Here is a 25805-nt window from a genome sequence, read left to right on the forward strand (position 1 = left end):
TATCTACATAATATCTACCTATATTCATAAAAACTTCCCATAGGCTGGCCTACTTTATAAGGAACATTGCCATAGCATTTCTGTGCAGAGTCCTGCCATACTCATGTATGGAAGTATGGCAAAACCCTGACCCTTTTGAAATCGATGAAAAGCTCCTATTGATTTTGGTGGGGGCAACCACTAAAAGCACAGTTCCAAGGCCCTTTTTCTCCTATATATCGTTATTATTCACTCATGTGCCCAAAATGTAAAAACACGAGCTCCACGACAAACAAACGGAGCCCTCCAAGCTAGCGATCTTAGGTGGTCATAGCTATAAATCACCCACAAAGATGTAGGCAGGAGGGAAATGAGCCCACAGTATAAGTACAAACAAGAATGCTCTGGATGTTACAGAGTAAAGTTACTTTCTATATTTTTGTGGCTATAAAATGGAAAGACTGCCTTCACTTCTGATTAATTCAGGCTGTAGGTCTTTGTTACTGTAAATGCAGTTTTAGTGTTAGCCTTTGGCTTTTTTCTGTAAACTGATCCAACAGATGGTGTCACAAGATTCTCTGCTGTCACAAAAATGGTGACAATATCAGATTTGGTCAGTTAATATCCCCCTCTTCCTGCCAATCCCTTTTAATTCCAGTCACTGTGAAGGCTAAAGACAGAGGAATCAGAATTAAATTAATAATATTGTTGAACTGTGGAGCAGAATAGAATCCAGCTACTACTGCAAAACTATCCAGTACATAATGTGTATCCATTATTATAATGTGTATTTGTAAAGTTTAGATTCTGAATTTTGACCAGGCATTAAGGAAATGTACACCACCTTTACATTCCTCAATCAGTTTGCACCCAAATTTAGAGTAGTTTTGGACTAATTTCAAGTTGAACAGCTTGAGTAGTTAGTTAATGCACCTTTAAAAGTACTGAATCTATAAAGGAATTGTATCTTACATGGTAATCAAGGGTGCTGAATACCAACAGACTTCATTGCTGCTTTTTCTTTTTTTTTTTTTTTTTTTTTTTTTTCAGCCTATCTGGTTCAAAATGGTGATATTAAGTTAAAAATTGTGATCTAATGATACTAATTTAAAAGTCTTCTAAAGTTTCTGAGATCACACTGGTAGGAATAATGCATTAAAGGGAGGCCACTCAAACTCATTTCCTACTTCTCTGTGCTTTGGTTCACGAGGTAAAACTTGCTGCTGATAGGGATGTAGTTACAGCTGAACATAAAAATATTTGTCCTGTTTTAAAAAAAAAAGGTGGAAATTTCATTTAAAGTCTGTATTAAAAGAAGCATTTAAGCTTCTGAGTAAACTCTTAAAAAGTAGGCAAATGCCAATTTTAAATATCCTCAGGCAGCCTTAATTCTGTCCCTTTGCATAAAATCATTAGGAGTAAGCCTTTAATTAATTACATGATTGCATATTATTTTTCCCCACAGGAATCCTGCTTCACTTGGTGCACAGTACAGGCACAAAGGGCAGAATTAAGTGCAAGAATAATCGTATCCTATCTTTTGAGTACTTTATAACTAAATCGTATCTGTTCCATATATGCTGTTTTCCACAAGGTTTCATGCCTCAAATTATTGAAGGTAACATGGAATAGTGAGGCTGGTATCTGAAACTAGGTGGCAATCACTGAATAAGAATTGAGCTCTGCCTTCACTTCACGCATTTTAAATTCACTTTTGTATTGAATATTCTCAGTGGAGTTCAGGAGACGTTCACCATGAGTGATCAGGAGATGGAAGAGTAGGGTCTTGACTCGGTTTTATGAAAGTCGCTGTGTGACAAGGGGACAGCTTAGTCTTCTCATCATCATTAGGATCTTTGGGTATCAAACCATGTGAGGCAGCAGAGCACAATCTAGTTTCCATAAATTTTTTTTTTTTATTTTTTCCGGGACCTTGCAGCCCCTGTGACATAGACTTAATATTCTGCAGCTAGAGATGCAGAATGTTGGATGTGAAAGTCAAGTGTTATCTTTAAACAAAACATAACGGGTTAAGTGTCATGTCTCATTGTGTTAACTATGAAAAAATCCCATAGACTACCACAACATTTCATTTTAATTATTGCATTCTCTGATTGAGAATCATGGAAGCAGGGAATGTTGCATGAGTTGTGCCCATTTAGACAAAGTCTCGTTTCTGTTTTGAAGGGTTTAATCACACAACTTTGAAGATCAGTGTGGTTTGCTTCTAGAAGCACCAAAAACATGCATGGAAAAGGATTAACCTTTTTTGTGTATTGCTTCAGGTAGAAAAAAATAGCTTTATCCTGATTGCTTTTCAAATGTGTAGGACACATAATGCTTTCCTGTTTAAATTGCTTTTCTTTTGCCCAAGACCATTGTGACGTGGTAGTAGATAAATAGACATTTAAAACAGACCCCTTGTTATATTCAGAGAGCCAGAGGTTGCCACATTATAGCAACTTAAATCAAGACAATTTCAAGTCACCGATGAGATGCAGAATGCTGGCATTATTCCTGTTTCTTGTTTGTTAGTAATAGCTTGACTGAGTATTGAGACTGAACCCAAAATGCTGCCATCAGCACCAACTACCCTTTAGATTAGCACACATCTCCTATTCCCTGGCACATAGTTAGACCAGCTTAATGTCAGAGCATAAAAAAGATACTTGTTAAATAATTTCCCAAAGCTCCTTCTCAATCTTTAATTTGTTTTTCTTTTTTTCCTCTCCTGTCCCCCCCCCGCCCTTTTTTTTCTCTGTGCCGAAGGGTACGCCATTAAGTCGGGCTGATTTAAGGGCTGTCAACATCAACCTCTGCGACATGTGCGTTATCCTGTCAGCCAATCAGAATAATATTGATGATGCTTCGCTGCAGGACAAGGAATGCATCTTGGCGTCACTCAACATCAAATCTATGCAGTTTGATGACAGCATTGGGGTCTTGCAGGCTAATTCCCAAGGTAAGGACTGCCCTATAATACTTCTCTGCAGTGCCTACAGGGGACAGGACCTGGCAGGAAGAATATCCCTCACTCAGTAATTCAAAGAGCCCTACATCAGCTTGCTTGACAGTTAAACCTGCTGATTGGTATGATGGCTTTTAAAGGGATAGTCATGTAGTTTCTCTGCTACATCACAAAGCACATCTTGAGGAGGAAAAATGAATGAACGTGAAAACAGCATTTTTTTTTCTCATTTTAAAATTTTCCTAAAAAATATGTAAAATAATTGCTTTCTCACCCTGCCCTGCTCTGTGGCTTTTTTACCAGGGCAGTTGCTGTTACATAGCCAAAGCTAACTCATACTCGTTTTGGAATACCTGAAGCCTCTGTCTAACAAGATTTCTTTTTTACGTAAATCACATTGCAACCACAGAAAAAAAAAAAGCTGAGTAATACAAGCCAAAAAGTGAAATAAGAAGAACAAGAATTTAAAATTGTCTTTACAGTTCCTGGGCCTTCTTGCTCAAAAAGCCACTTAGAATTAACGCAAAGCTGATTTCTTCCCAGGGTTTGACATGTTCTCATCCCATTTAAGGACACTGAACAAAATCCTTCAGTCTTTGCTGAGAGTAGGGGACGGATTCATAGGTAGCCAAAGGCTATTTTACACCAACTGTGCCTGTGCAAAGCATCTGCAAAGCAGTCATAAGCACCCTGGCAAAGACCATCAGTGTAAAAACAATCATCTTCCCATCCCTGAAGGGTCTTGCAGCTTATGCAGCTGAAGTCCTACCTTTGATAAACCTATTAAGTGCTGCAGTAAATATTCCCTCTGGACCTAGCCCTGCTATAAATGTAGGTGTAGAAAGGATAGCGCTTTGGTCTGCAATTTCCCCATGAGCCTGACCTAGAAATAGTTTTCCTTCAAGGACTATGAGAACTAAGATTAAGTTAGTTTTTTTCCTCTTTACACTCTAATCAGGAAATAGGAATTATGAGCCAAAAATCAGAGGCAGTGGTATCTTCCTGAATATGGAAACTTCTTGCATGTGGAAAATTCTTTATTAGAATCAGCAATAAAAATGTGGAATTTAATACTGGAATTAAATTGTACCAGGGAACTAAAAGTTTGAAATTTTCAAAGTCGGGTTGGATAGTTTTCTGGATAACAAGTAGATTTAGAGGAGCAAGGAAGTGTTTTTTCAGACCCATGGGTATTTGAAGTTTCAAATCTGTGGCCTGGAAGCAATACAACCCCAAATGTTTTAGAGTTCTTCCCTTAAAAATTTGTGAGACTGACTTACTCACACTACGATAACTTATAGTAATGATTAGGACACTCATTGCAGAAGTGGAAGACTGGCATGGAGGTTCCTTGTTTTGCTGATTTAGACCTGGGATTTGGAATTTTGTATCTCAAACCCAAATGTGTACTTTCACTACCAGGCTATCAACTATTCTTTGGTGGGTTTCTCTCAGTGTCGTACCACACACATAATTAAAATCATCAAGAAATAGAATCTGTTTGTCTCACCCCTTTCCTCCCTTCCTTCCTGTTCTTGAGCATGGGTTGTCTGAGAGAATTTCCTTCTTCTGCCTTTGCTCAGAAGTTAGTGATGTTTCCAAAATTTGGCTGTTGTATTTTACTTCTGGGAGTACATTGGATCTTAGACCATCCCTAAATGAGGATGGAAAAACCTGGCAATGTAAGAGTCTTGTGCACCACATGAACACCTGTCATGCTTTACACTCCATCCTTGGAGGTACTCAAGACCTGACTGTGTGAAACCCTGAAGAACCTGATCTGACCCTGCTTTGAGCAGGAATTCAGACCGGAGACCCTCTGATGTCCCTTCCAGCCTGAATTGTTCCATGATTCTATAATATCTAGGTTGCTGCTACAGCATAGCCCCTATAGGTCAGGGAGTGTAGACTAGGGCCATGGTCCAAATCCCTTCAGTCCTATTCAGTGTTGCTGATGCAGAGAAGCAGAGGCACAATGGGTTAGCACATACTTAGAAATTTTGGACATTTCTTCAGGTAAATATCAGTCTGCATGTAAAAAAAAAAAAAAAAAAAAAAAGTGTGACACTTTCTGTAGCTTTTCTAGGGAAACAGGGCATATCATAAGGCAGGTAACCAGCAGCCTATTTTAGCTGGGAGCGCTGACTAGGGAGGGGTTATTCTAAAACCAGTTGCTTCAGAATATAATTATCTTCCCAGTAAATTCTCTGCTTATGGTATCCACAACTCCTGAACTGGTTGCACTGCTTTCAGTATGAACAATGATTAGACTGTCAGAAGCAATTAGATCGATACATAGCCCAAACTTTACTGGAAGTTATATTCAGTGTGACATTTTTGTCTATGAAATGCACCTTTAACATGCGGCAGACACAACTATTGTGATAATTATATAAACCAGGTGATTCAACTTTTGCTGGTCAACAAGCAGCGTACTAGAACTACCTCACAGATCCTTACTGGCAATTAAGTACCTCTATTTACAGACTGACTTGTCATTTTACTTTTGCTTAAATATTTGTGTATTATTTGACATACTTACTTATCCTTAACACATTAGCTGGTACAAACCTTAAGTATTGCCCATCTGAATTTTTCTAGATTTGAATGTATGATTTTGAATTAAGACATTCCTCACCAACACCATCCCTTGAAAGAGCGTTCTGTGCTGTTCTTTTCTGTGACTCCTATTACTGATCATAGGAAACACCGACACTAGAAAATCTGGGTGTGTGGAGGAATGTCAGTTGACCTGTGACAGGGTGTTAAAAAGAGAAGAAACAAAACAAAATATGTGAACAGCCTGAGAAACATATGGGCTAAGCTGCAAGGTTTTTGGTGAGGGAATTAACAGTGTAATCTTACCCTTGCTATTCTAATAAGCTAGTAAAATTCTGTAGTCACTAAACAGTGGAATCTTATATGAAAACCTGATATATAATTTATGTTTATGCTTCTCATAAAGAAAAAAATTACAGTCATTTAATTGATAGGTAATTGAAGGCACAAGGATCTTTCCAGTTTTTATCTGTGATTATTTCACTCCTGCCAGACAAAAGATGATACCAGTACAAGTGTGCCATTAGAAGAAGGATTAATATTTACTTAACCATCAGATAAGCCGTAATCATGGGCCAGTGCTGAAGTACAGGGCCATATCTAGAACTCCTTTTTTCTAAGTTGGTAGCAGAAAAAGGAACACACAAATTTGGGCATTTCATTCCCTTTTCCCCAGAACCTCACCCTCATCACCTACTTCAACACCAAAGTCGCTTCCAGTCCTAGGCATATAAACATTCATCACTAGCCAACCTTTTGTGTCCATCCAAACATGCCTTTTCCAACCAGGTACATAGCATTGCACCAACAACTGAACCCAGATGCAATCCCAGAGGAAAGGCTTTGTAAAAGGAAGAGGAGGGTGGACATCTGACAGCAAGGCTTCCTGATAGGGAAAGTTCTGTAACAATAGGGCTGCCAATTCCCAATGGGTTAAGTTGACTGCTGAAGGAAACTCTACTGAATTAATCTGGTTTATATCAACAAAGGATTTTCTCATTACTAGTTCAAGATGAACTTAATATGAACGCAGCAGTTCTCAGGAAGGAACAAAGACTTGCTAATGTCTCCTTATAGTGTTAAAATACTCCCAGGCTTTGGGACTGAGTAGCATTAATTATCTGGACCTTCTATAAGTAGTGTGACAACACTTTTGTCCTCTGTTCTGCCTGTGTTGAGTGCTAACTGATCCTGCCAGAAATTGCATCTTAACCAGAGTGCTCTGCCTTGACTTCCTGAAGAAGAAAAAAAATAGCTCACACTTCCAAGGCATAGAAAAAAAAATAATATTCTGGACCAGAGCTACAAAGGACCCTGGAGTACCCAGAGCAGATGTCAGTAAACGATCTAAGTTGTCAAATCTGTGTTCATCATCAGCTGTCCAGCAACATATGACCAAACACATGACTACACAGAACTGTGAATGAAAGCAAGGTGCCTTCCTTAGAAGGAAAAGCTTACTAACTGTTCTGGAAGGATTTGCTAGTCTCCTTTCCATAAAATGTGTGATTCTACTTGAAAAGAAGAAGAAACTCTTTCAAATTGGACCTGTGTGGTTGAAAGCTCTCATGTTGAAAGCATTGTCACAGCTGTCTGTATTGAATGTTTCAAAGCTGACTGGGCTACTCCTTAGGCTCGCTAGAGGTTAGGGTGCAGACTCTGATGTCCTGAAAATGAGCTTTTGGAAATCATCAGGGCAGTTTGTTGCCTTTGGGAGACCTAGATTCCAAGGACAGAAAGACCAAAGTGTATCCCACTGAAGCTGCAGCAAACAAGCGCTTTCATTAAGATATCTCAGCTTCTGAGATATGAAATGCTGTGAAGTTGGAGCTTGGCCCACCTCTTCACAAAATGACTTATAAACTCAGTCAGATATCTTATATGTGACAAGGGAAGTCCTGTTTTTATCTTGCGGTTCCTCTTATAGATGTTGACTGATTGTCTTCCTAGAAAGGTTTGTAAAGAGGTGTGTTTGTGGTGGAATCCTCGGGTACTGGAGATTTGTTTTTATTGTCCCTTGATCCTTCCCGATTCTCATTCTGTCCCCTGAAATACAAAGTGAGATTATTTTATCAAGAAGTATTTTTGAGAGAAGACAAAAGAATATTAGATCCATGTTAAGCATTTGTGTTCCCTAGCCATAACATTTTTCCAAAGCATCCAGGAAGATTGAGTCTGAGATAGGCTCTACCTTGGTAGTTACGTTGGGAAAGCTCCAGTAATTCTCCTTTCCCTCATTCTGTTGACCTTTCCATCCTTTCTTCTTCAAGTAGTATCTATTGACTGTTACCATTTAGTTGTTCGTGTTTCTTTCTTTCATCTTCTTCGAGTCTTACATTGTGGGAATTTTACTTTTTGTTTTACCCACCAGATGAACAGGGCCCAACACAAAATATTTTTCTTCAGTTATAACTAAAACTGCTATTTGGCTTTCTTCCCAAAAACCAGAAAGACAATTATACTTAACTGTTTAGAGATTTATAAATACTGTACCAGAGTAGCCTCTGGGTAGTAACTTTAGATATCCAACTCAATAATTTTCTTTTATTGGATAGTGATTTAGATCTTATTTTGAGTCTCATATAATAAGAGCAGTACATTTCATTAAAAAACACTTACTAAACAACAAAGAAAAGCAGTCTTATGGCTCCAAGCAGGTCTAAAGTACAGAAAGGGGAGGCTGTATAGTAACATTTTTTTTCTATGGACATTACAAGACAGATCACAGTACAGCAGGGTAGATGTATTTCAGCATAGTAACAATTGCAGCTGTTTTCTGAATGACTTCAACTTACGAGAATTTTCCCTAGGAACACTATTTCAACACATGAGAGATCTTTTTAAGGCCCCCATTTACAGTTCTTGTAATAGATCCTCCAACAAGAAAGAATAAAGAGAAAAAAATAAAGAGGGGATGAACTCCTGGGTAATACATCTCATACATCATGGCAGGATTCTTCTGGGGAAAATCCTATAAAATCAAGTAAACATACTCAGAATTTTACACACTGACTTTCAAGTGTAACAGATTACACAAGCTAAAATAACCTTGTACAAGTTTAGTTTCATTTGATCCAGTTCCTTTAAAAATCACTTGTGGCTTCATCGTCATTTTTTGTTCGAGCTGGCTTAAACTTCGAATGAAAGGACAAAAACAGTTAGCCACTGAGTTTCATCGGGTGTATTTTGCAATATGGTGATTAATTCTTAAATTATTGCAATTTTTGATTGACTTAGTCTCGCAATCTGCTGCAAGAAATTGCCTGTTAAAAATGAATTTAAGATCTACATTCCATTGTGTTTGCAGGTAATATTCTTTTTCACCTCTACCAATCAATAATTCTTGATTGTTTTATCTCGGAAATGTTAGCAAAAGAGAGAGAACAACAATGGTGTTATCAGGATTGGAAATGAGAGAAAATTCTTAAATAAGGGGAAAGGATAAATACTGTCTGAAATGCTTGATTAGCAAAGGGGTTTTTTTCACTTTCAGAGATAACTGTATTGTAGTGCTGTTAGAGATGTTTGTTACAAGTTCAAAACAGTTTTATTCCTGAAGGAGAGTTTGTTTTGTGGATGTTGAATCTTATTTCTCTTATTTTGTAGTCATAAGATGAAGTTTTTAAGTTAAGATTTCAGAATATAGGTCTTGATAATCATAGATGCAGTTACTTTTTAGGCTGTTACAGAGTTCAATATTCTGTGGCAACACCAGCACTGTTTCCTACGTTTAATTTGTTACTTTACATGAAAAATGTAGAAATAAACAAGCCTTACTTTCAAGTACAGAAAATCAAACTCCACTTAAGCCAGCTAAATAATTTCAGAGTTTAAGGAGTTACTTAACCTCCTTAGGAAAGCATATAAGTAAATGTAGAATATTAAATGTAGATGTAATATTAAAAATAAATAAATGAATAGTGCTGGCAAAAAGTGAAAGATTTGGGGTAATTTTTTAAGTGTCAAAGCGAGCTATGACACTAACTTTAATCTTTTAAAAGCTTAGATTCCTGTGTGTCTTTGCAAATCAATGTAATTTAGGTTGCAGAATGCTTGTTATACTTCAAGATGGCTCAGAATTTCCTAAATCACACAGAGGTTTTGAAAATTTTTCTCCTAGACAATATCACTCCTACCAGTCACATTTGCAAAAATGGCAAGTATTTTGCATTGGCATCAGGGTTACTGGTTTGTCAGGACTGACAGTTTAATGTAGGGGTTACACCTGATTAAGGATTTTTTTTTATGCTCTGTGTTTCTGAATGCTCCTTGTATTTTTGCTAGCATCAGTTGTAAATTACAAAAATAATAATCTAATTAATAAAATTTTCTAGTTGGTTATTGTTTAGCTAACTGAATTTTGAAATGTTGTAGTTCAGTTTCATTATTATTTTTCAAAACAAGGGCTGACCATCCTAAGTAATCAAGTTAATAACTGAAAAATGAGATAAGGGTATCCTACCTTCCCAGCACGTGTCCCACATCACTGTTTGCTCACAAAAAAAATCCAATTTTTGAAGATTAGGTCAGAGTGATAAATAACTCAGTACTACCTTTTTGCAACATGCACATAATTTCTTATCCTGCTGACCCAGATGGATCAGCTGATAGCTGTTATTTATTTTATGGTAGCACACTGGAGCTCTAGATGGGATTAAGAGCTTGTTGTCATAGTCCTGATATATACAAGAATAAAATATGGCCTTTGCCCTGACAAGTTTACAATCTGATGCCTTGCTTGTTCCAAAACTTAAGTTATGTGCTCAATGTTATACAGGTTAATAAATCTCTCTGACTTCAATGAAACTATCCACCTGTGTAAAGTTAGATTATGTGCAAGTCTTTGCAAGATTTGGACTTAAATAAACCAAAGAGGCTGGGTGGGAGAGAGGCTGTTCACTTAACTTTGTTTCCCATGCTATAGAAGCCATCGATGTCAGGATTCATTCTGTTCTGTCAAACAGGACCTCGCTAGCCTTCCAGCCTTCACAAGAAACCCTTCAGAGAAAAGTTCCCACCCAGCACCGTTTGCATTTCATGTATTTTCCTTGCAGCTGGATGCTAACATTAGCTGCTGGAACTTACACACTCGGAGAACAGTTTCCTGTCTCTCTCAAAGTTTTCCTAGGAAGAGAGAAAAACTGTTAAGAAACAAGGTTTTCAGTTCTGTTGCTTATAAACTAATGTGTTGGGGAATGGCTGGAGAGACATGTTTCTTTGACACAATGTCCCTGTGTTTGAGAAATGCTGCGAGGTCCTAGCCCAAATATCTTCAAGCTTTCACAATTGCTTCTTTCTCCTCTGCTTTCAAGACACCTTCTGCTTCAGCCAGAAAAGATAAAACCAGGCAAAGGAGGTAGATAGTACAGTACATCAAGCACGTGATTTCACACTTCAGCTATAAATATATTTAACCATCCCAAGACTGTTATAAATTCATGGTGACTCTATTTTTTTATTATTTGCTGTTCAACATCTTGAAAGCAAACCCCCTATTATGAAGGTGTACTATTTTGTGCATTTCTGATGCTGAGGAATAAAAAAAAACCCACTCTTTTTATGAGCATTAATTATACACCAGGCAAGGAAGCAATTGCCTCTATGTTATGAAATATTAAATCAAAATGCTTCCTGTTCCCAGATGTCCCAGAGATAAATACAGCAGTATTTTGAAGCCCCACTTGGAGCTGTTTTGCCTGCAAATTTATAGTTTTGTCTCCATTTTCAGAAAACCCTGTTTTATGTGAAGTATAGCACTCTTGGTAGTTTTTAAGGAGCAAACTCCTCTGGAGTTGCCTATGTAGGCAACAACTCTTACGTAGATTGCACACAAGGGATCTGAAGTTGAAAGGCTCCTTTAAGATGACAAATGGGTTGAAAGTGTTATTGTCTTTGATTGCATGCCTTACATCATCTGTATGTAGGAATAAGAGAGCTATACTTTATCTTTAGCCATTTTATAAATATTTAAGTCCTTATAGTTGCCTAAAGATATTAAAGCATATTTTACAGTAGTTGGAATATAAATATTATATATAGCACAAGATACCAAAGTAGTTTAATGAATTCATAATTTTCTGTTCACTTTTATTGGAATGTGTTTTATGTTCCAAAACTTCCATTTAAAGAATAAGAGACCATTCTGCTCCCTGACAAGATGTGAGCCAATAGTGAATGTTATCAAGATTGCTTTAAATGATTATATGGGACTTCAATTAGCAGGAAGAAAGGGAATATGGGTATTAGAATGTACTACACCAATCTCTGTGGTTTAACTTTAAAGAAAGGCTTTTGGAAGAAACTATTTGTTTTTTTAAGTCTTTAAGGAACCGTAAGGTGTTTTGCTTCTCTGTCTCTGTGGATATTAAAAGTTCTTAATTGCAGAAGGAGATACATATCTAGATCCAATTATAGAAGAGTATTTTTTTTAAAAATTTGAAGTTTAGTTTCTAAAATAACAAATCATAAAATCTTCTGACATTAAATGTATCAATTTCGTGGCCCCTTGAATAAGAAGGCGTGTTGAGGTTATAATTGTGAATCTTTCAAATTCCCATCAAGTAAAAAAAAAATCATTTTAATATTTCACAGTTTCACTATTTCCCAGTAGGAGTCCATGCTGGGTAATGCTTGCTAATTACCCACAACAAGAGTAGACACACAATTCTGGTAAATCACCTGACCCTTTGCATTTTAATGAGACAACAAGGATTTCATGAAGTGATGTTGTTTCAGTGGTTAATGGTGTCAGCAATGTTGTAATTGTAGGCTGAGGCACATTAGCTGCACAACCACATGTAGGAAGGGTTTCTCTCGACAGGCCCTTTGGAGACTAGAACAGGGTATTATCATTAAGCCTATGTCATTTGCATGCTGCTAATCACTTACTTTATTATCTTGTGTATCCATTGTCTTTCTTTAATTGCTCTTTAAATGAAAATTAAAAATAGTTCCAATGCCCACGATACTTGTGATAGCATCTTGATTATGAAGATAACTTCAAGAAAATGGAACATACAGATAATATATTACAGGATTACAAGATAGTTTGGAAGTTACATACCATAGCAGGCAGCCTCATGAGCGTAATTCTGGTATCTTTCTTTGCTTCAGTACGTATTGTTTGTTTAATAAATGGTTATTTATATGCGTAAAGGTGGCTGGTTTTTTTAAAGGACATACATGAATTCAGAGATCAAAGTCACTGGTTTTGCTTTAGTGTGGAAGAAATGCAAAGCATCGATATCCAGCAGATTCCATCAGTCTAATAACATTACGGGAAAAAGCTGGATTTTAGATCTTTGTCCTTTCCAGTTAAATCCTAGTTTGTGATATCCATTGTAGAAGAGCAAAATCTAACACCTGCTAGTGAGTTGCAGAACTTTGACAACTTCAGGGTAAAACTTACAAAATAGTTGGCATTCTTTTATCAAGACAGACCTGTTGATTTTTAAGTTTGACATGGTTAGATTTGAGGCAGCCCAGACCTTCCATTATAGGCAGTCTCTAAAAACTTGGTAGCTTATCAAGAACCTTCCAAACCTTTCAGCATCTGCAAAGTTGGATATAGAGGCTGAACTGGGGCACTGCCTTCAGTTGAGAATCAGTACTGCTGTGCACCTAATAATGTATTTATGCAGCTTTTCTTTTTAACATCTGAACAAACCAAACCTGAAAAAGTAAATCTATGAATTTTGCAAATGGTATGATAGGAATTTTTGTTGAAGGAAGAATAAACTTTGTTCTTGACTAGCTATTGTGATTTATTTTTATTCAACACACCCCAATAAGATTATGGTTACTGGGAATTTTCATACTGACTTATTTGGGTACAAGATTAAGATTGTATAAAATTTCTGTAATGTCATAGGAATACCTGATCTGTTGCAAACTTTCCTTAGAGCTTTAAAGTAGGTCGTATGAAAGTATAATGGAGATTGGACTTTTCATGTTGATTTGAGGTTTGGTTGCTGGTTTAAATTTTGTATTCAACTCTGAATGTAATATACTCTTAATGCTAATACAAGAGCATGATTACTGGTTAGTAGTGAGAGGCAAAGTATCTCTACAGTGTAACAGCATATATATTTTCTGTAAGTCTGACTTTACAGAGTTTTTGCTTAAATGCATAGGCAGGATTATAATGTGATTGGATGTCTTCACAGGATTTCCTATTTCTGCTAAATTCGTGTCAGCCTGCTCGTTTTGTGACTTAAAATGTGCCCTCCAAGTGAGGGCAAAGATAGCCAGACATTTTTGAAATAACTTCTCCTCTAAAGACAAAGAAGAAAGATTTCACTGAAATCAGATAGTGTCATGGGGGGGCTGACAAAATGTTGGTGGAATTGTTTCTGTTTGTTTGAGGACAGATAGATTAGATTAATAATGCTACAGTTATAGGAGATATTCTTAAGAACAAATATTCCATTAGTCACAATTGTGAGCTTCCTCAAAACCAGTTTATGCTGTAACCAAAATTAAATTCAGAAAAGGTGTTTGAACCATTTTGTTTAGAATATTAAGCTTGCATTCTATAAACTGTATCTGTTGTAAATCCTCAATAATTTGTGAATTGTTCCCATTCTAACTTTTCATGTATGAAGAAGATGTCTTTCTAGAACTTTTCAGAAATAAGTTCAGCTATATAAAAAAATCCCTATTGAATTGATTTATCTAATCTACCCTGGCTTGAAATAAGTGCTTGACAAGCTGCTTAAAAGAATGTTTTGGTTAACTCTTTCTTAGAGGACAAATATCAAAAAGATTTTTCCATGTAACTCCAATTTAGCAACCCTGCTATTTTCTGTTTATTAAATGTGCCTAAGCAAAGAGATAAATCTCAGATACTCTATTATATCCTAGCTGGTTTCATTGCCTGCTCCTTGCTACCAGATCTTCTTTAGAGTTCATTAAAAAGGGGGTTTTTTTTGCCATAAAATAATGGAAAAGTATTTCTTGAAGTATGACATTCATGGAGTTTTAAAACACAGATTTGAAGTCTTATTTACACCATTTTTTTAGCCAGACATGTGGCATGTAAAGTAATGTTTCCATTCTCAACTTTTCTTGTTTATTTTTAATGTCTAGCACCTACAGTAATTTTACTAAAAACTAATGAAAATTGCAGGATTTTTGTTTTTAAATTTCATTATCAGGTGTTGATGAGCCTAGTGTGAAACCTAAAATTCATGAAAGGGAAGAAATGTCCTCATCTTTTTTCCTGTCAAACAGTAGAGACCAAGTTGACAGCTAGCAGTGTGGAAAGGACCTAGAGAGTTTCCGTCCAGGTGTTCATGAGAGGATGGACTGGGGATTGAAGATCTCTCTGCTCTCCCTTGCTGAGCAGTGAAGGGAGGCAGGGGACAGCAGTGCCCGAGCTTTTCTTCCAAGACTAGTACTCTCTTGACTCATTTCTTCATAGGACTTCCCTCATGTGAATAAAAGCAGGCGCTACCCTTTGATAAGCATTGGGAAGGCTGTCGAGAGAAAAAGGTGCGGAAGTGCTTATGCAAAGTATCTCATGATGCACATTTCAAAATACTCTCCTTGCAAGAGAGCGAAGTGACTCCGCTGTCTTGCTCAAGAATTGCAACCTTACCTTCGTGATCCCCAGGTTTCTCAATATTTGAGAATTTGATTATTATTAACTCTTCAATTAAATCTTCAGTTCAGTTCTTGAGTGGCAATGTAAACTCTCTCTGTCTGGACATATCTTCCATTTTGACAGCTGTAGACTGAATGAGATGATAAACAAAGAGGGTGCTTCTTAAAATGTGAACTGTATGGTTTTTGGTTTGTGGTTTTTTTTTTTTAATTTTATGGCAATGTGCTTTGCGGTATCAAATGTAAATAGGCCTTAAAATTTATCTGCATATTTATATTTCAGATTGGCCCTGCCCAAACCCACAGATTCAAACTTCTTAAACTGCCTCAATACCTGCAGAAATCCACATTGCAATTTGAATATTTATTCTTAAAATCCTATTAAATAACAAAAAATAGATTAAAGACTCTCAGAAATATTCAAAACCCCTAGTTGAAAGGACAGCTATTTCCACTGGTATTGGTAGTAATGAAATTCAAACAAGGAAGTAAACATTTTAATTTTTATTAATCTATCTAACTCTCCAGGAAACAATAATAGTTAATGTGTTAAGTGCTTATAGAGGTTTTGCCATTTTAAAATCCAATGGTAGTACTTAGATGTACGAATGACAGTAAATAGTCAATAGAATGCTGAAACAAGCAAACAAAAAAAACCTGCTTGGTGGAAATTTTCAGTATGCCTGTAATGTGCACTGGATACCATGACACTTATTTTATGGTTGCCACTTAATTTTCACTACTTAAAGAATACCACATTACATTTTACTGTTATCATTGTCTTTACCAGCTTGGTAGCTAGTGTAATGGGTTTTGGATCCCATATAAATAAAATAAATATGGAGCTGGTGTAGAGACACTTGTGCTGGTACTTCCTTAAGTATAAAAATATATTTGAATAACGCAAGGCAGGCAAAAACCTTAAAAATTCTAGCAAAAACTCTAATAAAATAATATGAGTCATTCTATCATGATAACGAGATACTTTTCTTTCAAAGATTAATATTGACTGAAGAGGGGAAAAACTGAGAGCCCAAATAGTGCAAACTTAGCAATGGAAAGTTCATTTTTTCCTAAGAGCAGGAATACGTCACTGGCTTTATGTATACTTTTCCTTTTTTCTTGATACATGTGAGCAAATTATGTGTTTATTTACACTGATGACTGTATGCTTTGGATATTCTTCCTCCCAGAATGACTGTCAGAGGTGTAAGTTGCTTTCTGGCTTCTTGATTCTGGATCCTGTACTGACTGAAGCAGAAGTTCCCAAACATTACAGACTGGGTACTACCAGTAGTATCACTGCTGTTCTTCAGGTAGTTGTGTCTACACAATCTTAGATATTATTAGTAGCTAATATATTGCTACTGGTACATCATTGAAGAATAAGCAATTAGAGAGCTACTTCAGATTCATCCTGATTCTGTAACTGCAATTTCTATTTAGATCTTTTTTTTAATGTGAAAAAAGAGGAGTAGAAAGAAAATGAAATCTTTATTGTCTGTATATTTCCAGTCAGTCAAGAGTATTTGCAATAAATTAGCCAATTTTAGTATTTGGTAAACCTATATCGAAACTGGAATAGAATGTGGCATATACAATATGTGACATATAAAACAGGGATAATAGTATGAGCTGAACAGAGTATAAGGCTGGTTTGTTGTGTTAGCCATTCCTATGAACTTCAGTATCAGAGGGTTGACATTTCTTTTAATGGAAGTACTTTCTGGAGGTACTTCCCTTCCTATTACTTTATTGTGCATGGCAGGAATGGTTTTCACACTGGCCAGTAATATCAATAATTCTGAAGTGCAAATAATTGTGCTGATAGGATGGTGTGCCTGTTTTGAAAATATACTTCAAACCCTCCAATGGTGTTTCCTCACTCCCATTTCTACTTGGGCACCATACGTTATTTGCAAGGTTCAGGTTAAACTGCAGCAGGGATGTAGTAAGGTACCTGTTTGGATCAGGAGGGTTTTGTTTAAAGAAACATACAAACACTCCTCAGGTGACTATCATTGCCCACAGTGGTAGCTGCACCTGAGAGCGAGTGATTTATTGGGCTTTCTATGGAAAAGTTGGTTGAGTCAGTGTTATGCAGACTGGCATAGGTCGAAACAACTTGATATTCATTTTCATACAGGATATCTACTAAGATGTCTTTAACAGACATGCTACTCTGACATTGTGTGTGTTACAGAAGGCAGTATTTGAGTGACAAAGAGCATGACACTGATTCCCCCCACCCACCTCCCCCCCATTTATAGTGTTTAATTTGGAGTTCTGGTAAAAAAATTTGGCTTGCGGAGAGTCTTTGTAGTGGTATGCTGAAAGCATGAATGCCAGAAGGAAATTCTCTGTTAAGTCTCTCTTTAAAAAATATATTCACACATGAACACAAAATCCACATTCCTTTACTCTAAGCATTTAATCAAGCCCTGAAGTTTTTAAACTATGAATTTAATCTTTGGAAGTCACCTGCATACTGTCACTTGACTATGTGCTTTTATGAGAACCTGTCCACTAAAAAGTTGTGACAGGATTTGGCAAAATCTCACAGGATTGGACATGGGCACAATACGCCAGGCTTTGCCAGGAGTTGGTTTTTTACAATATGGAGTAAGACGGGAGAAGAACTTTTGGATACTTGCAAATAGATTAGACTGCAGGAAATGTGCAGAAGGCCTATAGGGCATACCTGCCAAATAAATTAGAGGTGGTCTTGATCTGAATCCAACCTGTCTCAGAGCTCAGCGCTGGGAATCCACTTCAGATTTCTTTGATAAAATGAGACTTTAGCCTTCACAGTTAAATCTTTGATCCCCAAGACAGCCTTGAATGTGGGATTTTGGTTTTGACTCAGCCTGTAGAGAACTTAATGACATTTTACCATAGGTTTCCAGCTCAGTTCCAGCTTGAGTAATTTACAAGTCTGCTGGCACTATTTAGCCCACACAGATCATGAAGTCGACCGTAAGTAAGTCCAAGTTGATGGAAAAACAATATTGCTAGAACAGAGTGACAGACGTTGATTATCACAAAATGTCTGTTTAAGTGTTTTGTATAGATCCATTTCCTCACTGCATACACCTGAAATTTTTGTAGAAGTTACAAAGTAATTGTACTTAAAGACATGGAATCATCTGCTAAAGAAATTGTCGGAATACATATTGCAAAAAATGACTGCTGTGGTTATTACTGTTGCTGCTCAGGGGAGCTATTCAGATGCCTCATTTATTGGAGCTTAATAGATTAAAAGTCCAAATTGAGTCTCATGATATAAACCTAATCAAATTCTAATCTGCATAATTTTCCCATAAGCAGCAATGGGAAATTTGTTTAATTTATGTCTCGGTAGTTGCCAATCATGTGTTGGACAGCATTGTTACTTTTATTTATCAAAATATTTTTATTGATTGCTTGCTGTAACATCTGGCTTTGCTCTTCCTTTTTCACTAAGGAAAAATTTACTTTATTTGATATAATGTAGGATATAATGACATAATGTAGAGTCTTGCCTAAACATGCCAATATATCATTTTTAACGGTGAGCTTTCAATTTTATTTCTAGTTATTGAATACCTGTCTCTCTGAACTAGGTAATATAGCTTAATTTATTTGATAAGTTTTATTCAGCATATTTATTTATTTTTGCCTGAGGTCTAAATATGCAAGGTTGATTAATGATTAAATAGAAAAGAATTTGGCATCATTTTATACTAAATTCTTCTAGCTGCAAACCTGTGCTACACTTAGATGCTACCAACTTTGTGCCTTAGAAGTACTAGTGTATAAAACTGGTAAATTGAGAGTAGGGACAATTCAAAAATTACGTTTGTAATGTAAGTGGCTAAAAACCACAGCAATTATAATTTCTGATATTATTATGAATTAAATATTTGCTGAATGAACACATCACTTCTCTCTCTTTCCAAATATTTGTATAGTTTTAATGGCCTTTTCTGAACAAAATAAGAAGTAAAGGAGAAAAAAAAGTCTGTGACAAGAAGCCAAACTACTCCCTAGCACCTGGACAGTAGTAGTAGGAGTAGGTGCTATACCTAGAGCTACAATCCACCAGAAAGAATGAACAGTCATTTGCTGACAAGAGATAAATTTCCACTAGAAGAACAATGTGAGAGAATTGAATTCTTTCCCAACAGGAGCAGGCTTTGGAAAAGCAGGTTCATGACAAAAGAGAAAGGGGTGGGAGGTGGGAGGGTGGAAGTAGATGGAAAGCCAAAGATGACATTACAATTACAAAACAAAACAAGAATTTAACAAATCCAAAGCACATGGTATGTTGGAAGAAGTTAAAATATTCTCTGGCCAGTTTGTAAAAACACAGCATAAAATCAATGTGAACACATCCCAAGGAATAGGGTAAGCGTGAAGTAATTTGGAAACCCTTGTCCTCCATGTTCTAGCAGTCCTTTTTACTGTACTGTGTGTTGTCCTAGGTGTTTTCAATTGCAGAATTACCCAATAATTCCTCTCTTTCTGGAGATGGCTTAGAAAATAGTTGCTTAAAGACAGCTACAAGGTGGTGCTAACTATCAGGCAATAAACTCCTGAGGGCCTGTCCCTTCTCCTTGTTGCACAATGGAGAACCTGCAGAGTGTCTCAGTTTAATACTTAATTTCCCTTCTTGATAGCCTAAAAGCCCCAAGCAATTATCCCGGTTCACTTGGCTCTAACCATTATGCCTGTCTTCATGGCCCTCGTAGGTTTCTGTGATTTAGTCTTCTCTGCGTCATACAGTGCTTTAAAAAATAACAAATTATTTTCCTAAGTTTTACATTTTCAGAATTGTTTGCTTATGCCCTAGAGACTAAATAAGAAGTTGCTGATGTACTCCTGGAGTACATTTTGTGTTCCCAAGGCAGATGTGTATTAACCAAGATGGCTGTATTGCATAACAGGAGTTCTAGTTCAACCTTGGCTTTATTGGCTGAAAAAAAACCCACAAAAAAAGCCAAATAGGATATGTCAGGCCAAAAAATAAGTAACCTAGGCAAAAAATTGCTTAGAGCTTTACAAAATTGCTATAGCACTGAAAAAATAAGGATTAAGACTCAAAAAAAGGAAATTTAATTTTGTCTTCCCATTGCCAAATATAAAAATAAATTCAGTAAAATTGTGCGTGATTCCACTGGAATTGAGAAGTTCTTGTCAGACTAATACTGGTCAGGAATATTTACTGTATAGAGAAATAAAGTTTCCACTCTAGCAGACATGAGGGAAGTGGTATGGCTAGTAACCAGGTATTATCTCACCTAAAGTGAGCAAAAAAGCAAGAAGAGAACATCGAGACTATGCTGTGTAAAGCACTGGTAAAGAAAGCCCATTTGTTTTGGTAACTTTGGACTGTGTAAGCTTGTGGTGAACCTCAGCAGAGCTATGGTTTGGGTGATGACCTCATGAGATTTGGGGGGAAAAAAAACCCCAACAGGCAGTTCCAGATAGACTTCATCTTGATGTTTTTTGTGTGTGTTTGATAGTGAAACTCAAAATTACACTTAAGCTGGGGAAAGAATTGTATAAGTACCTGTGAATAAAACCCTCTGTTATACATGATTCTGCACTATGCTTAAAATATAATGCTATTTCTAATGTATTACATTGCTCACAGCTGAAAATGGAAACAGTGTGGTACCATTCAATGCTAGACCTCCAGATGATGAAACTCCAGTCCTTCTCTTGATCTTTGTTTTTACAGCTTAATCCTGCCTCGGTAGAGCAGCGCAAGAACCAGTAGACCTATAAATCCTTTACACTTTCAGCACATGGGAGCACTGACCTACCCAGGAACAGTTCTCACGCTTTGGGGAGCGGAAATTAGCATTGATCCCACTGTGCTTTCATTAGAGCTTTGATTTGGACATTTTCACTACAGGGTTCTGTAATTCAACAGTATGGGAATGAGCAGACGTTAAAGAGCAGCACTTTCTTGGGAGGAATATGGCAGCTTGTTCTCTGTAACAGCATCTCTCAGCATTCAGTGCTCCAGGGATTGTTCCAGTCCCAAAGCACTGGAGGGTTTTTACAACTGAGAAAGCTATCCTTCTTCATCCTGCACTCTGTAGATGTAGCTTGGCCTATGTTTGGGCCCAGAGCATCTCTGAAGATGCTGAAGTCTGTGAGAGACCTTGGGAGTTCATGCAGTCACATCTGCTCTCCCACATTCTTCTCCTTTTCCAGAGTTTTAGAGATAATCTCCAAGAGATTATTAGATCTTCAGGCAAAAAATTACACTAAAAGTCAGAACTGAAACCAGAATTTAGGTTTTCCAGGTTCTGAGGCCAACCTACGACTGTCTCAGACCACATGGGACATTGAAGCTAGAATTGTTTCTAAATTGAATGGCTGTAACAGATTCCCATGAATGTCAGTAGCTCTTTAGCTGCATGACTGCTGCTGAACTTTCCGGGTGTACCCAAGTGGCTGTACTTTGGAGAATAACAGGTGTAGTCTATCATTCAATTGAATTTACTGGAATATTAATGGACATTGTCAGGAAACGGTAGCGAAGGGATATGTGAGGTCCTTTTGTAAGAGAATTATTTCGTTTTGTCTGGCTCTGCTTAATGAAAATCCTTATCCCATATTCCTGCATGATAACTTGTTGGGGCCGTGTCTGGCAGTTCATCACCTGTGTGTTATTCATATATGCTGAAAATATGATTGTTGTTTCATGCTTCTTAGATGAGCCAGAGCTAATTAATAGTATGGATGCTTTTAAAATTGTATTTTTGAGGACTTTAGTGAATACATTAACCAGTGAATCCCAGGGCGCCTTTCCCTAGAATAGCATTATTTAAAGGGCACTATCAATTTACACGGCACTTTAATGACAAGGCCACAACCTTTAGGTCTGCCAAGTGGATTTTCAGTTTCGGAAACTGCATTCTGCCTGCAAAGAGTTCTGATTTAGTAAAGCATACATCTTTGAACTGGGAAGGGAGGCAAAGAGGAAAGAAGCAAGGGGAAAGGAGAAGAGGATCATAAAGGATCCATTATGATTGTTTAGAACAGAAGATATTTTATAAATCTAACAAAAAAATCCAGTTTGAGAATATGCCCATCTGGGTGAAGTCAGTGGAACAGAAGTGATGCGCATCCAAGAGCCAAATTTATTTCTACATTAAAACCCCAGTAAACCTTTACTGGCCCCTCAGCAAACTCAAAGGATATATTTACTGCTATGTAGAGCAAACCTTCCTGCATTTCATGGGACATTACTCAGTCAAGTGAACTGCATAGGAACAAAACGCAGTGGTTTATGGCCAGCACAATCAGCAGATCACTTGGCCATCAGGCCACTTGCTCCAAACAACATGTAAGCAGGAGAAACCTGGTACTTTCTGTGGGCAGAAGTCGCTGTTAAGCCATGCCAGCATTCCTTAATTTTGAACTTCATCACAGTGTGCAGTGTGGCTCTCAGAATACCTGCATGTTACTGCTGAGGCACAGTTAGTGTCCCCCTCAGTTCCTGAGAGGACCATGGATCAGCCTGGCTCAGGAGGCACGGGTCTCACAGAAGCCCAGTACTGATCATCACCTTGTAGGTGAGATTTTGTGAGAGACGAGGAGGGCTCATAGCCAACTGGCCCTGCTGAGCTCTGAACAGGACAGCTCAGTAACTCTTGGGAAATCCTCAGTAGGTCTTGGGAAAAAGAGCTTACCTTCTTGTGGGGAGGAGGGTTCCCCGAGGTTCTTCTTCCACAAAGATGAGAACATCTTAAAGAGGGAGGATTTTGCCCCTAATGAATTGTTTGGTTGTTTCACCTACTTTTGTGAGCAGGAGTATCCCAGAGGGAGCTGGGAAATACTCCTTTGCACAGAATCAGGATGTTGAACCACCTGCGTTCTGTCAAGAACTGCAGGAGGCTCAGATTCCTTCAGAGCAGGCAGCTGAGTTAGGGCATGTGAATCCCTGCCTCTCAAAGAAGGAGGGAAGCAGTGGCTCCTGACTGCCAGGCCTCACTGATTTTGAGTATGTCAGGAACCCAGAGCCTGTGTTCCTCTCAGAGATGTGCTATATTTAATCCACTATTTGGCAGCATCTTGTGAGGGAGAGGGACAGGGCCTTGCTGCTTCCTGTTGAAGTCCAAGCCATTGCCTCAGTTTGATTTTGTGGTTATCACCATAGCCAATGGTGGTGAGTTGACCCTGGCTGGCAACTAAGCCCCCACCCAGTCTCTTGCTCGCTTCCCCCCAAGGGGATGGGGGAGAGAAGCAGAAGGGCAAAAGTGAGAAAAAAACCCTCATGGGTTGAGGTAAAGACAGTTTAATGAGTGAGGGGGAAAAAACCCAAACCCAAACCAACACAAAACCAAAAACCAAGTGGTGCAAAGACAATCACTCACCCGGTACAGCAATTTAGCATCGGATGCAGTGTTTGCAGGGACTGATACGACTGTGCTGCACCTTGCCTCCGAACTGTTGGCAAAAAGAATTCCCTTCTCCAGCAGCCCCCCGCTGTCATAGTATTTCCTTAGGCAGGGACTGTGCTCAGGCTTGCACAGGCCATGTGAATTTTACTCCAGAGGTTGATCCTGTTAAGCAACTGTAGCCACAGCTCCCTCAGTTGTTTGTTGAACAAGGAGACACTGTGGTTATAAGAAGATCACAACTATCAGCCCTATTTTACGATTTTTATGAGCGTTAATGGAACAAGGTTTGGGGACTGAAGGAGAAAATGGAATATGAAAAGGAAAATGAAAAGAGGCTGTGAGGAAAGCATGTCATTTCTAAATGAATGCTCTGTGCAGAGGAATTGAATCTTTTCACAGCTGAAAATGGATCTTAAATCTGATGCCTTAGCTTGTTTCAGCTTCTGTAATGAAATAGAGCTTTCCTAATACCCTGTGACCTGAATTTCTCCCTGCTTTATGGGTGCTATTCCTTGACGTACAAACCTGTATTTTCTCAAGTCAGCATTTGATGATGGATGTCAAAATATAGGTCATGTATTATGCATATAGCATTACCGATTTAAGGTGTTTACTTGTCAAGTTGAAGAAATTCAGAAATGTCACATTCACTGAATCTGCACAGCTGTCACTTGTAGTTTTTCATGCCTTTAAATGAAAGTTCTGATAAAGCAGGTTAGTTTTCCTGCACTTTTTTTCCCCTCTCTTCTGGAGGAAAAAAATAGAGAGCCTAACTATAGAATTTATGTTGTGACTTGGAGGCACACAAATTCCCCAAGTACTCCAATTTTCCTTTCCTGAAAATATTCCAAAATTTTTATATTTCTGAAAAGCGGGTTTTTAAAAATGTCTGAATTAAGCATGGACAAGGAAATTAAATTAAGATAGCAGATATTTCTCACATCTTCCAAGATCATAGAACAAAAAATATTAAGGCATGAGTCTATTTTTCATTCCAGGAGAAAACAAAATCCCTTTAGCATGCTTCCTGCATTTCAGACTGAATGCACTATGTGTGCAGTGTGCAATTAGAGAGCTCCTGACAGTCTGTGCCTATCAGAAATGACATATTTACTTCAGTCTTCTAACACCATCCTAGGAAGACAAATATTTGAAGGGTTAGAGACATGGCTACAAATAGCCTTCGATGGAGAGTGTGCCTATGTGTGCCTCTGTGTGTGTCTGCACATTGCAGTAGAGGGGGGGCAAGAAGGATTTGCGCATTTAGATGCAGTTATGCCAACTTCCTTCAATTTGCTTTTAGTTGGTAGGGAAATACCGATGTGCTCTTACCACCTGAAGAGCCTGATTCACTGAAGGTTGTTTAAGGTAGTGCATCCTGAAATGGGGAGGGAAAAGCCTTCAGGAAAAAGGGAGAAGCAGGGCCTGTAGGGATGCTCCCAGCAGTGCAACCCTTAGGGTGCAAGGGAACAAGATTGGTTTTCTCTGCTCTCAGATAAGTGAGTGTAAAATGTCCCGGTCTTGCCATTTTGACTTGTAATTCTGCAGAGGACCCAGTTGGGCCTGCCACTTAACTGCTCAAGGAGTCTACAGCTACTTGAGCTTTTTTCAGTGTAGTGTGACAAAACCAGTGTCTTGCCTATCCTGTAGCATAACAGAAAGCAAAACTTAAACACTGGAACCTGCAGCAGAAAGAAGTGTCACACAAATACCCACCTGTCCTCAGTTAGTATTCCTTCCCTTTGGAGTCCATTCTCCCTTTGAGAGTGTCAGGGTTACCTCTAACGCATGAGGTGGTGCTTGAGGGAACTCCATTAGATTCACTTTGTGAGCCTGAGAAATCCTAGGCTCTGCCAGGCAGAAGTAAGCGTTCGAGGAACCAATACAGCTATCAGTCACAGTGCCAGACACGAGGAAACATCTGCAAACCGATACCAGTTGGGAATGCAACTCACTGTCACCAGGCTGGTCTTATTGAATTAGTTTCAGTGCAATGAGTAGTATTAAATGACCGACTGTGAACATTGCCAACATTTCCAATTGTCTCTAAGAAATCTGCTTTCTAAAGATTTTCTATGCTCTGGTAATATGAAATAGTATTGCTTTGCTGCCTTAGGTTTGCCTATGGCGATGTTTTTGCCTTGCAAGCCTTTTGAAGACACCACATCCACTTCTTTTCTCCTAAGGAATTTCTCTACAGATTTTTCACTCCCTTTTCACTTATCCTGTCCATACAATCCTCGTGTTGTATCTAACTTTCATGTGATAGTAAGAAGGAAATTCATAGTGGTACCTTC

General features: G+C 37.9%; 1 protein-coding gene across 4 annotated transcripts in view; it reads left to right on the plus strand.

The window, feature by feature from the left end:
* KCNMA1 (potassium calcium-activated channel subfamily M alpha 1) overlaps window positions 1-25805 on the plus strand; it is a 502288-nt gene that overhangs the window by 456364 nt on the left and 20119 nt on the right. For all 4 annotated transcript variants that reach the window (XM_035897306.1, XM_035897307.1, XM_009641982.2 and 1 more), the window contains one exon: window positions 2749-2941. In XM_035897306.1, the coding sequence (XP_035753199.1) occupies window positions 2749-2941 (193 nt within the window). The remainder of the gene's footprint in view (window positions 1-2748; window positions 2942-25805) is intronic.

The sequence above is a fragment of the Egretta garzetta genome, unplaced genomic scaffold, assembly GCF_000687185.1.
Source record: "Egretta garzetta isolate BGI_Z169 unplaced genomic scaffold, ASM68718v1 scaffold56, whole genome shotgun sequence".
In the NCBI taxonomy this organism is placed as follows: domain Eukaryota; kingdom Metazoa; phylum Chordata; class Aves; order Pelecaniformes; family Ardeidae; genus Egretta; species Egretta garzetta.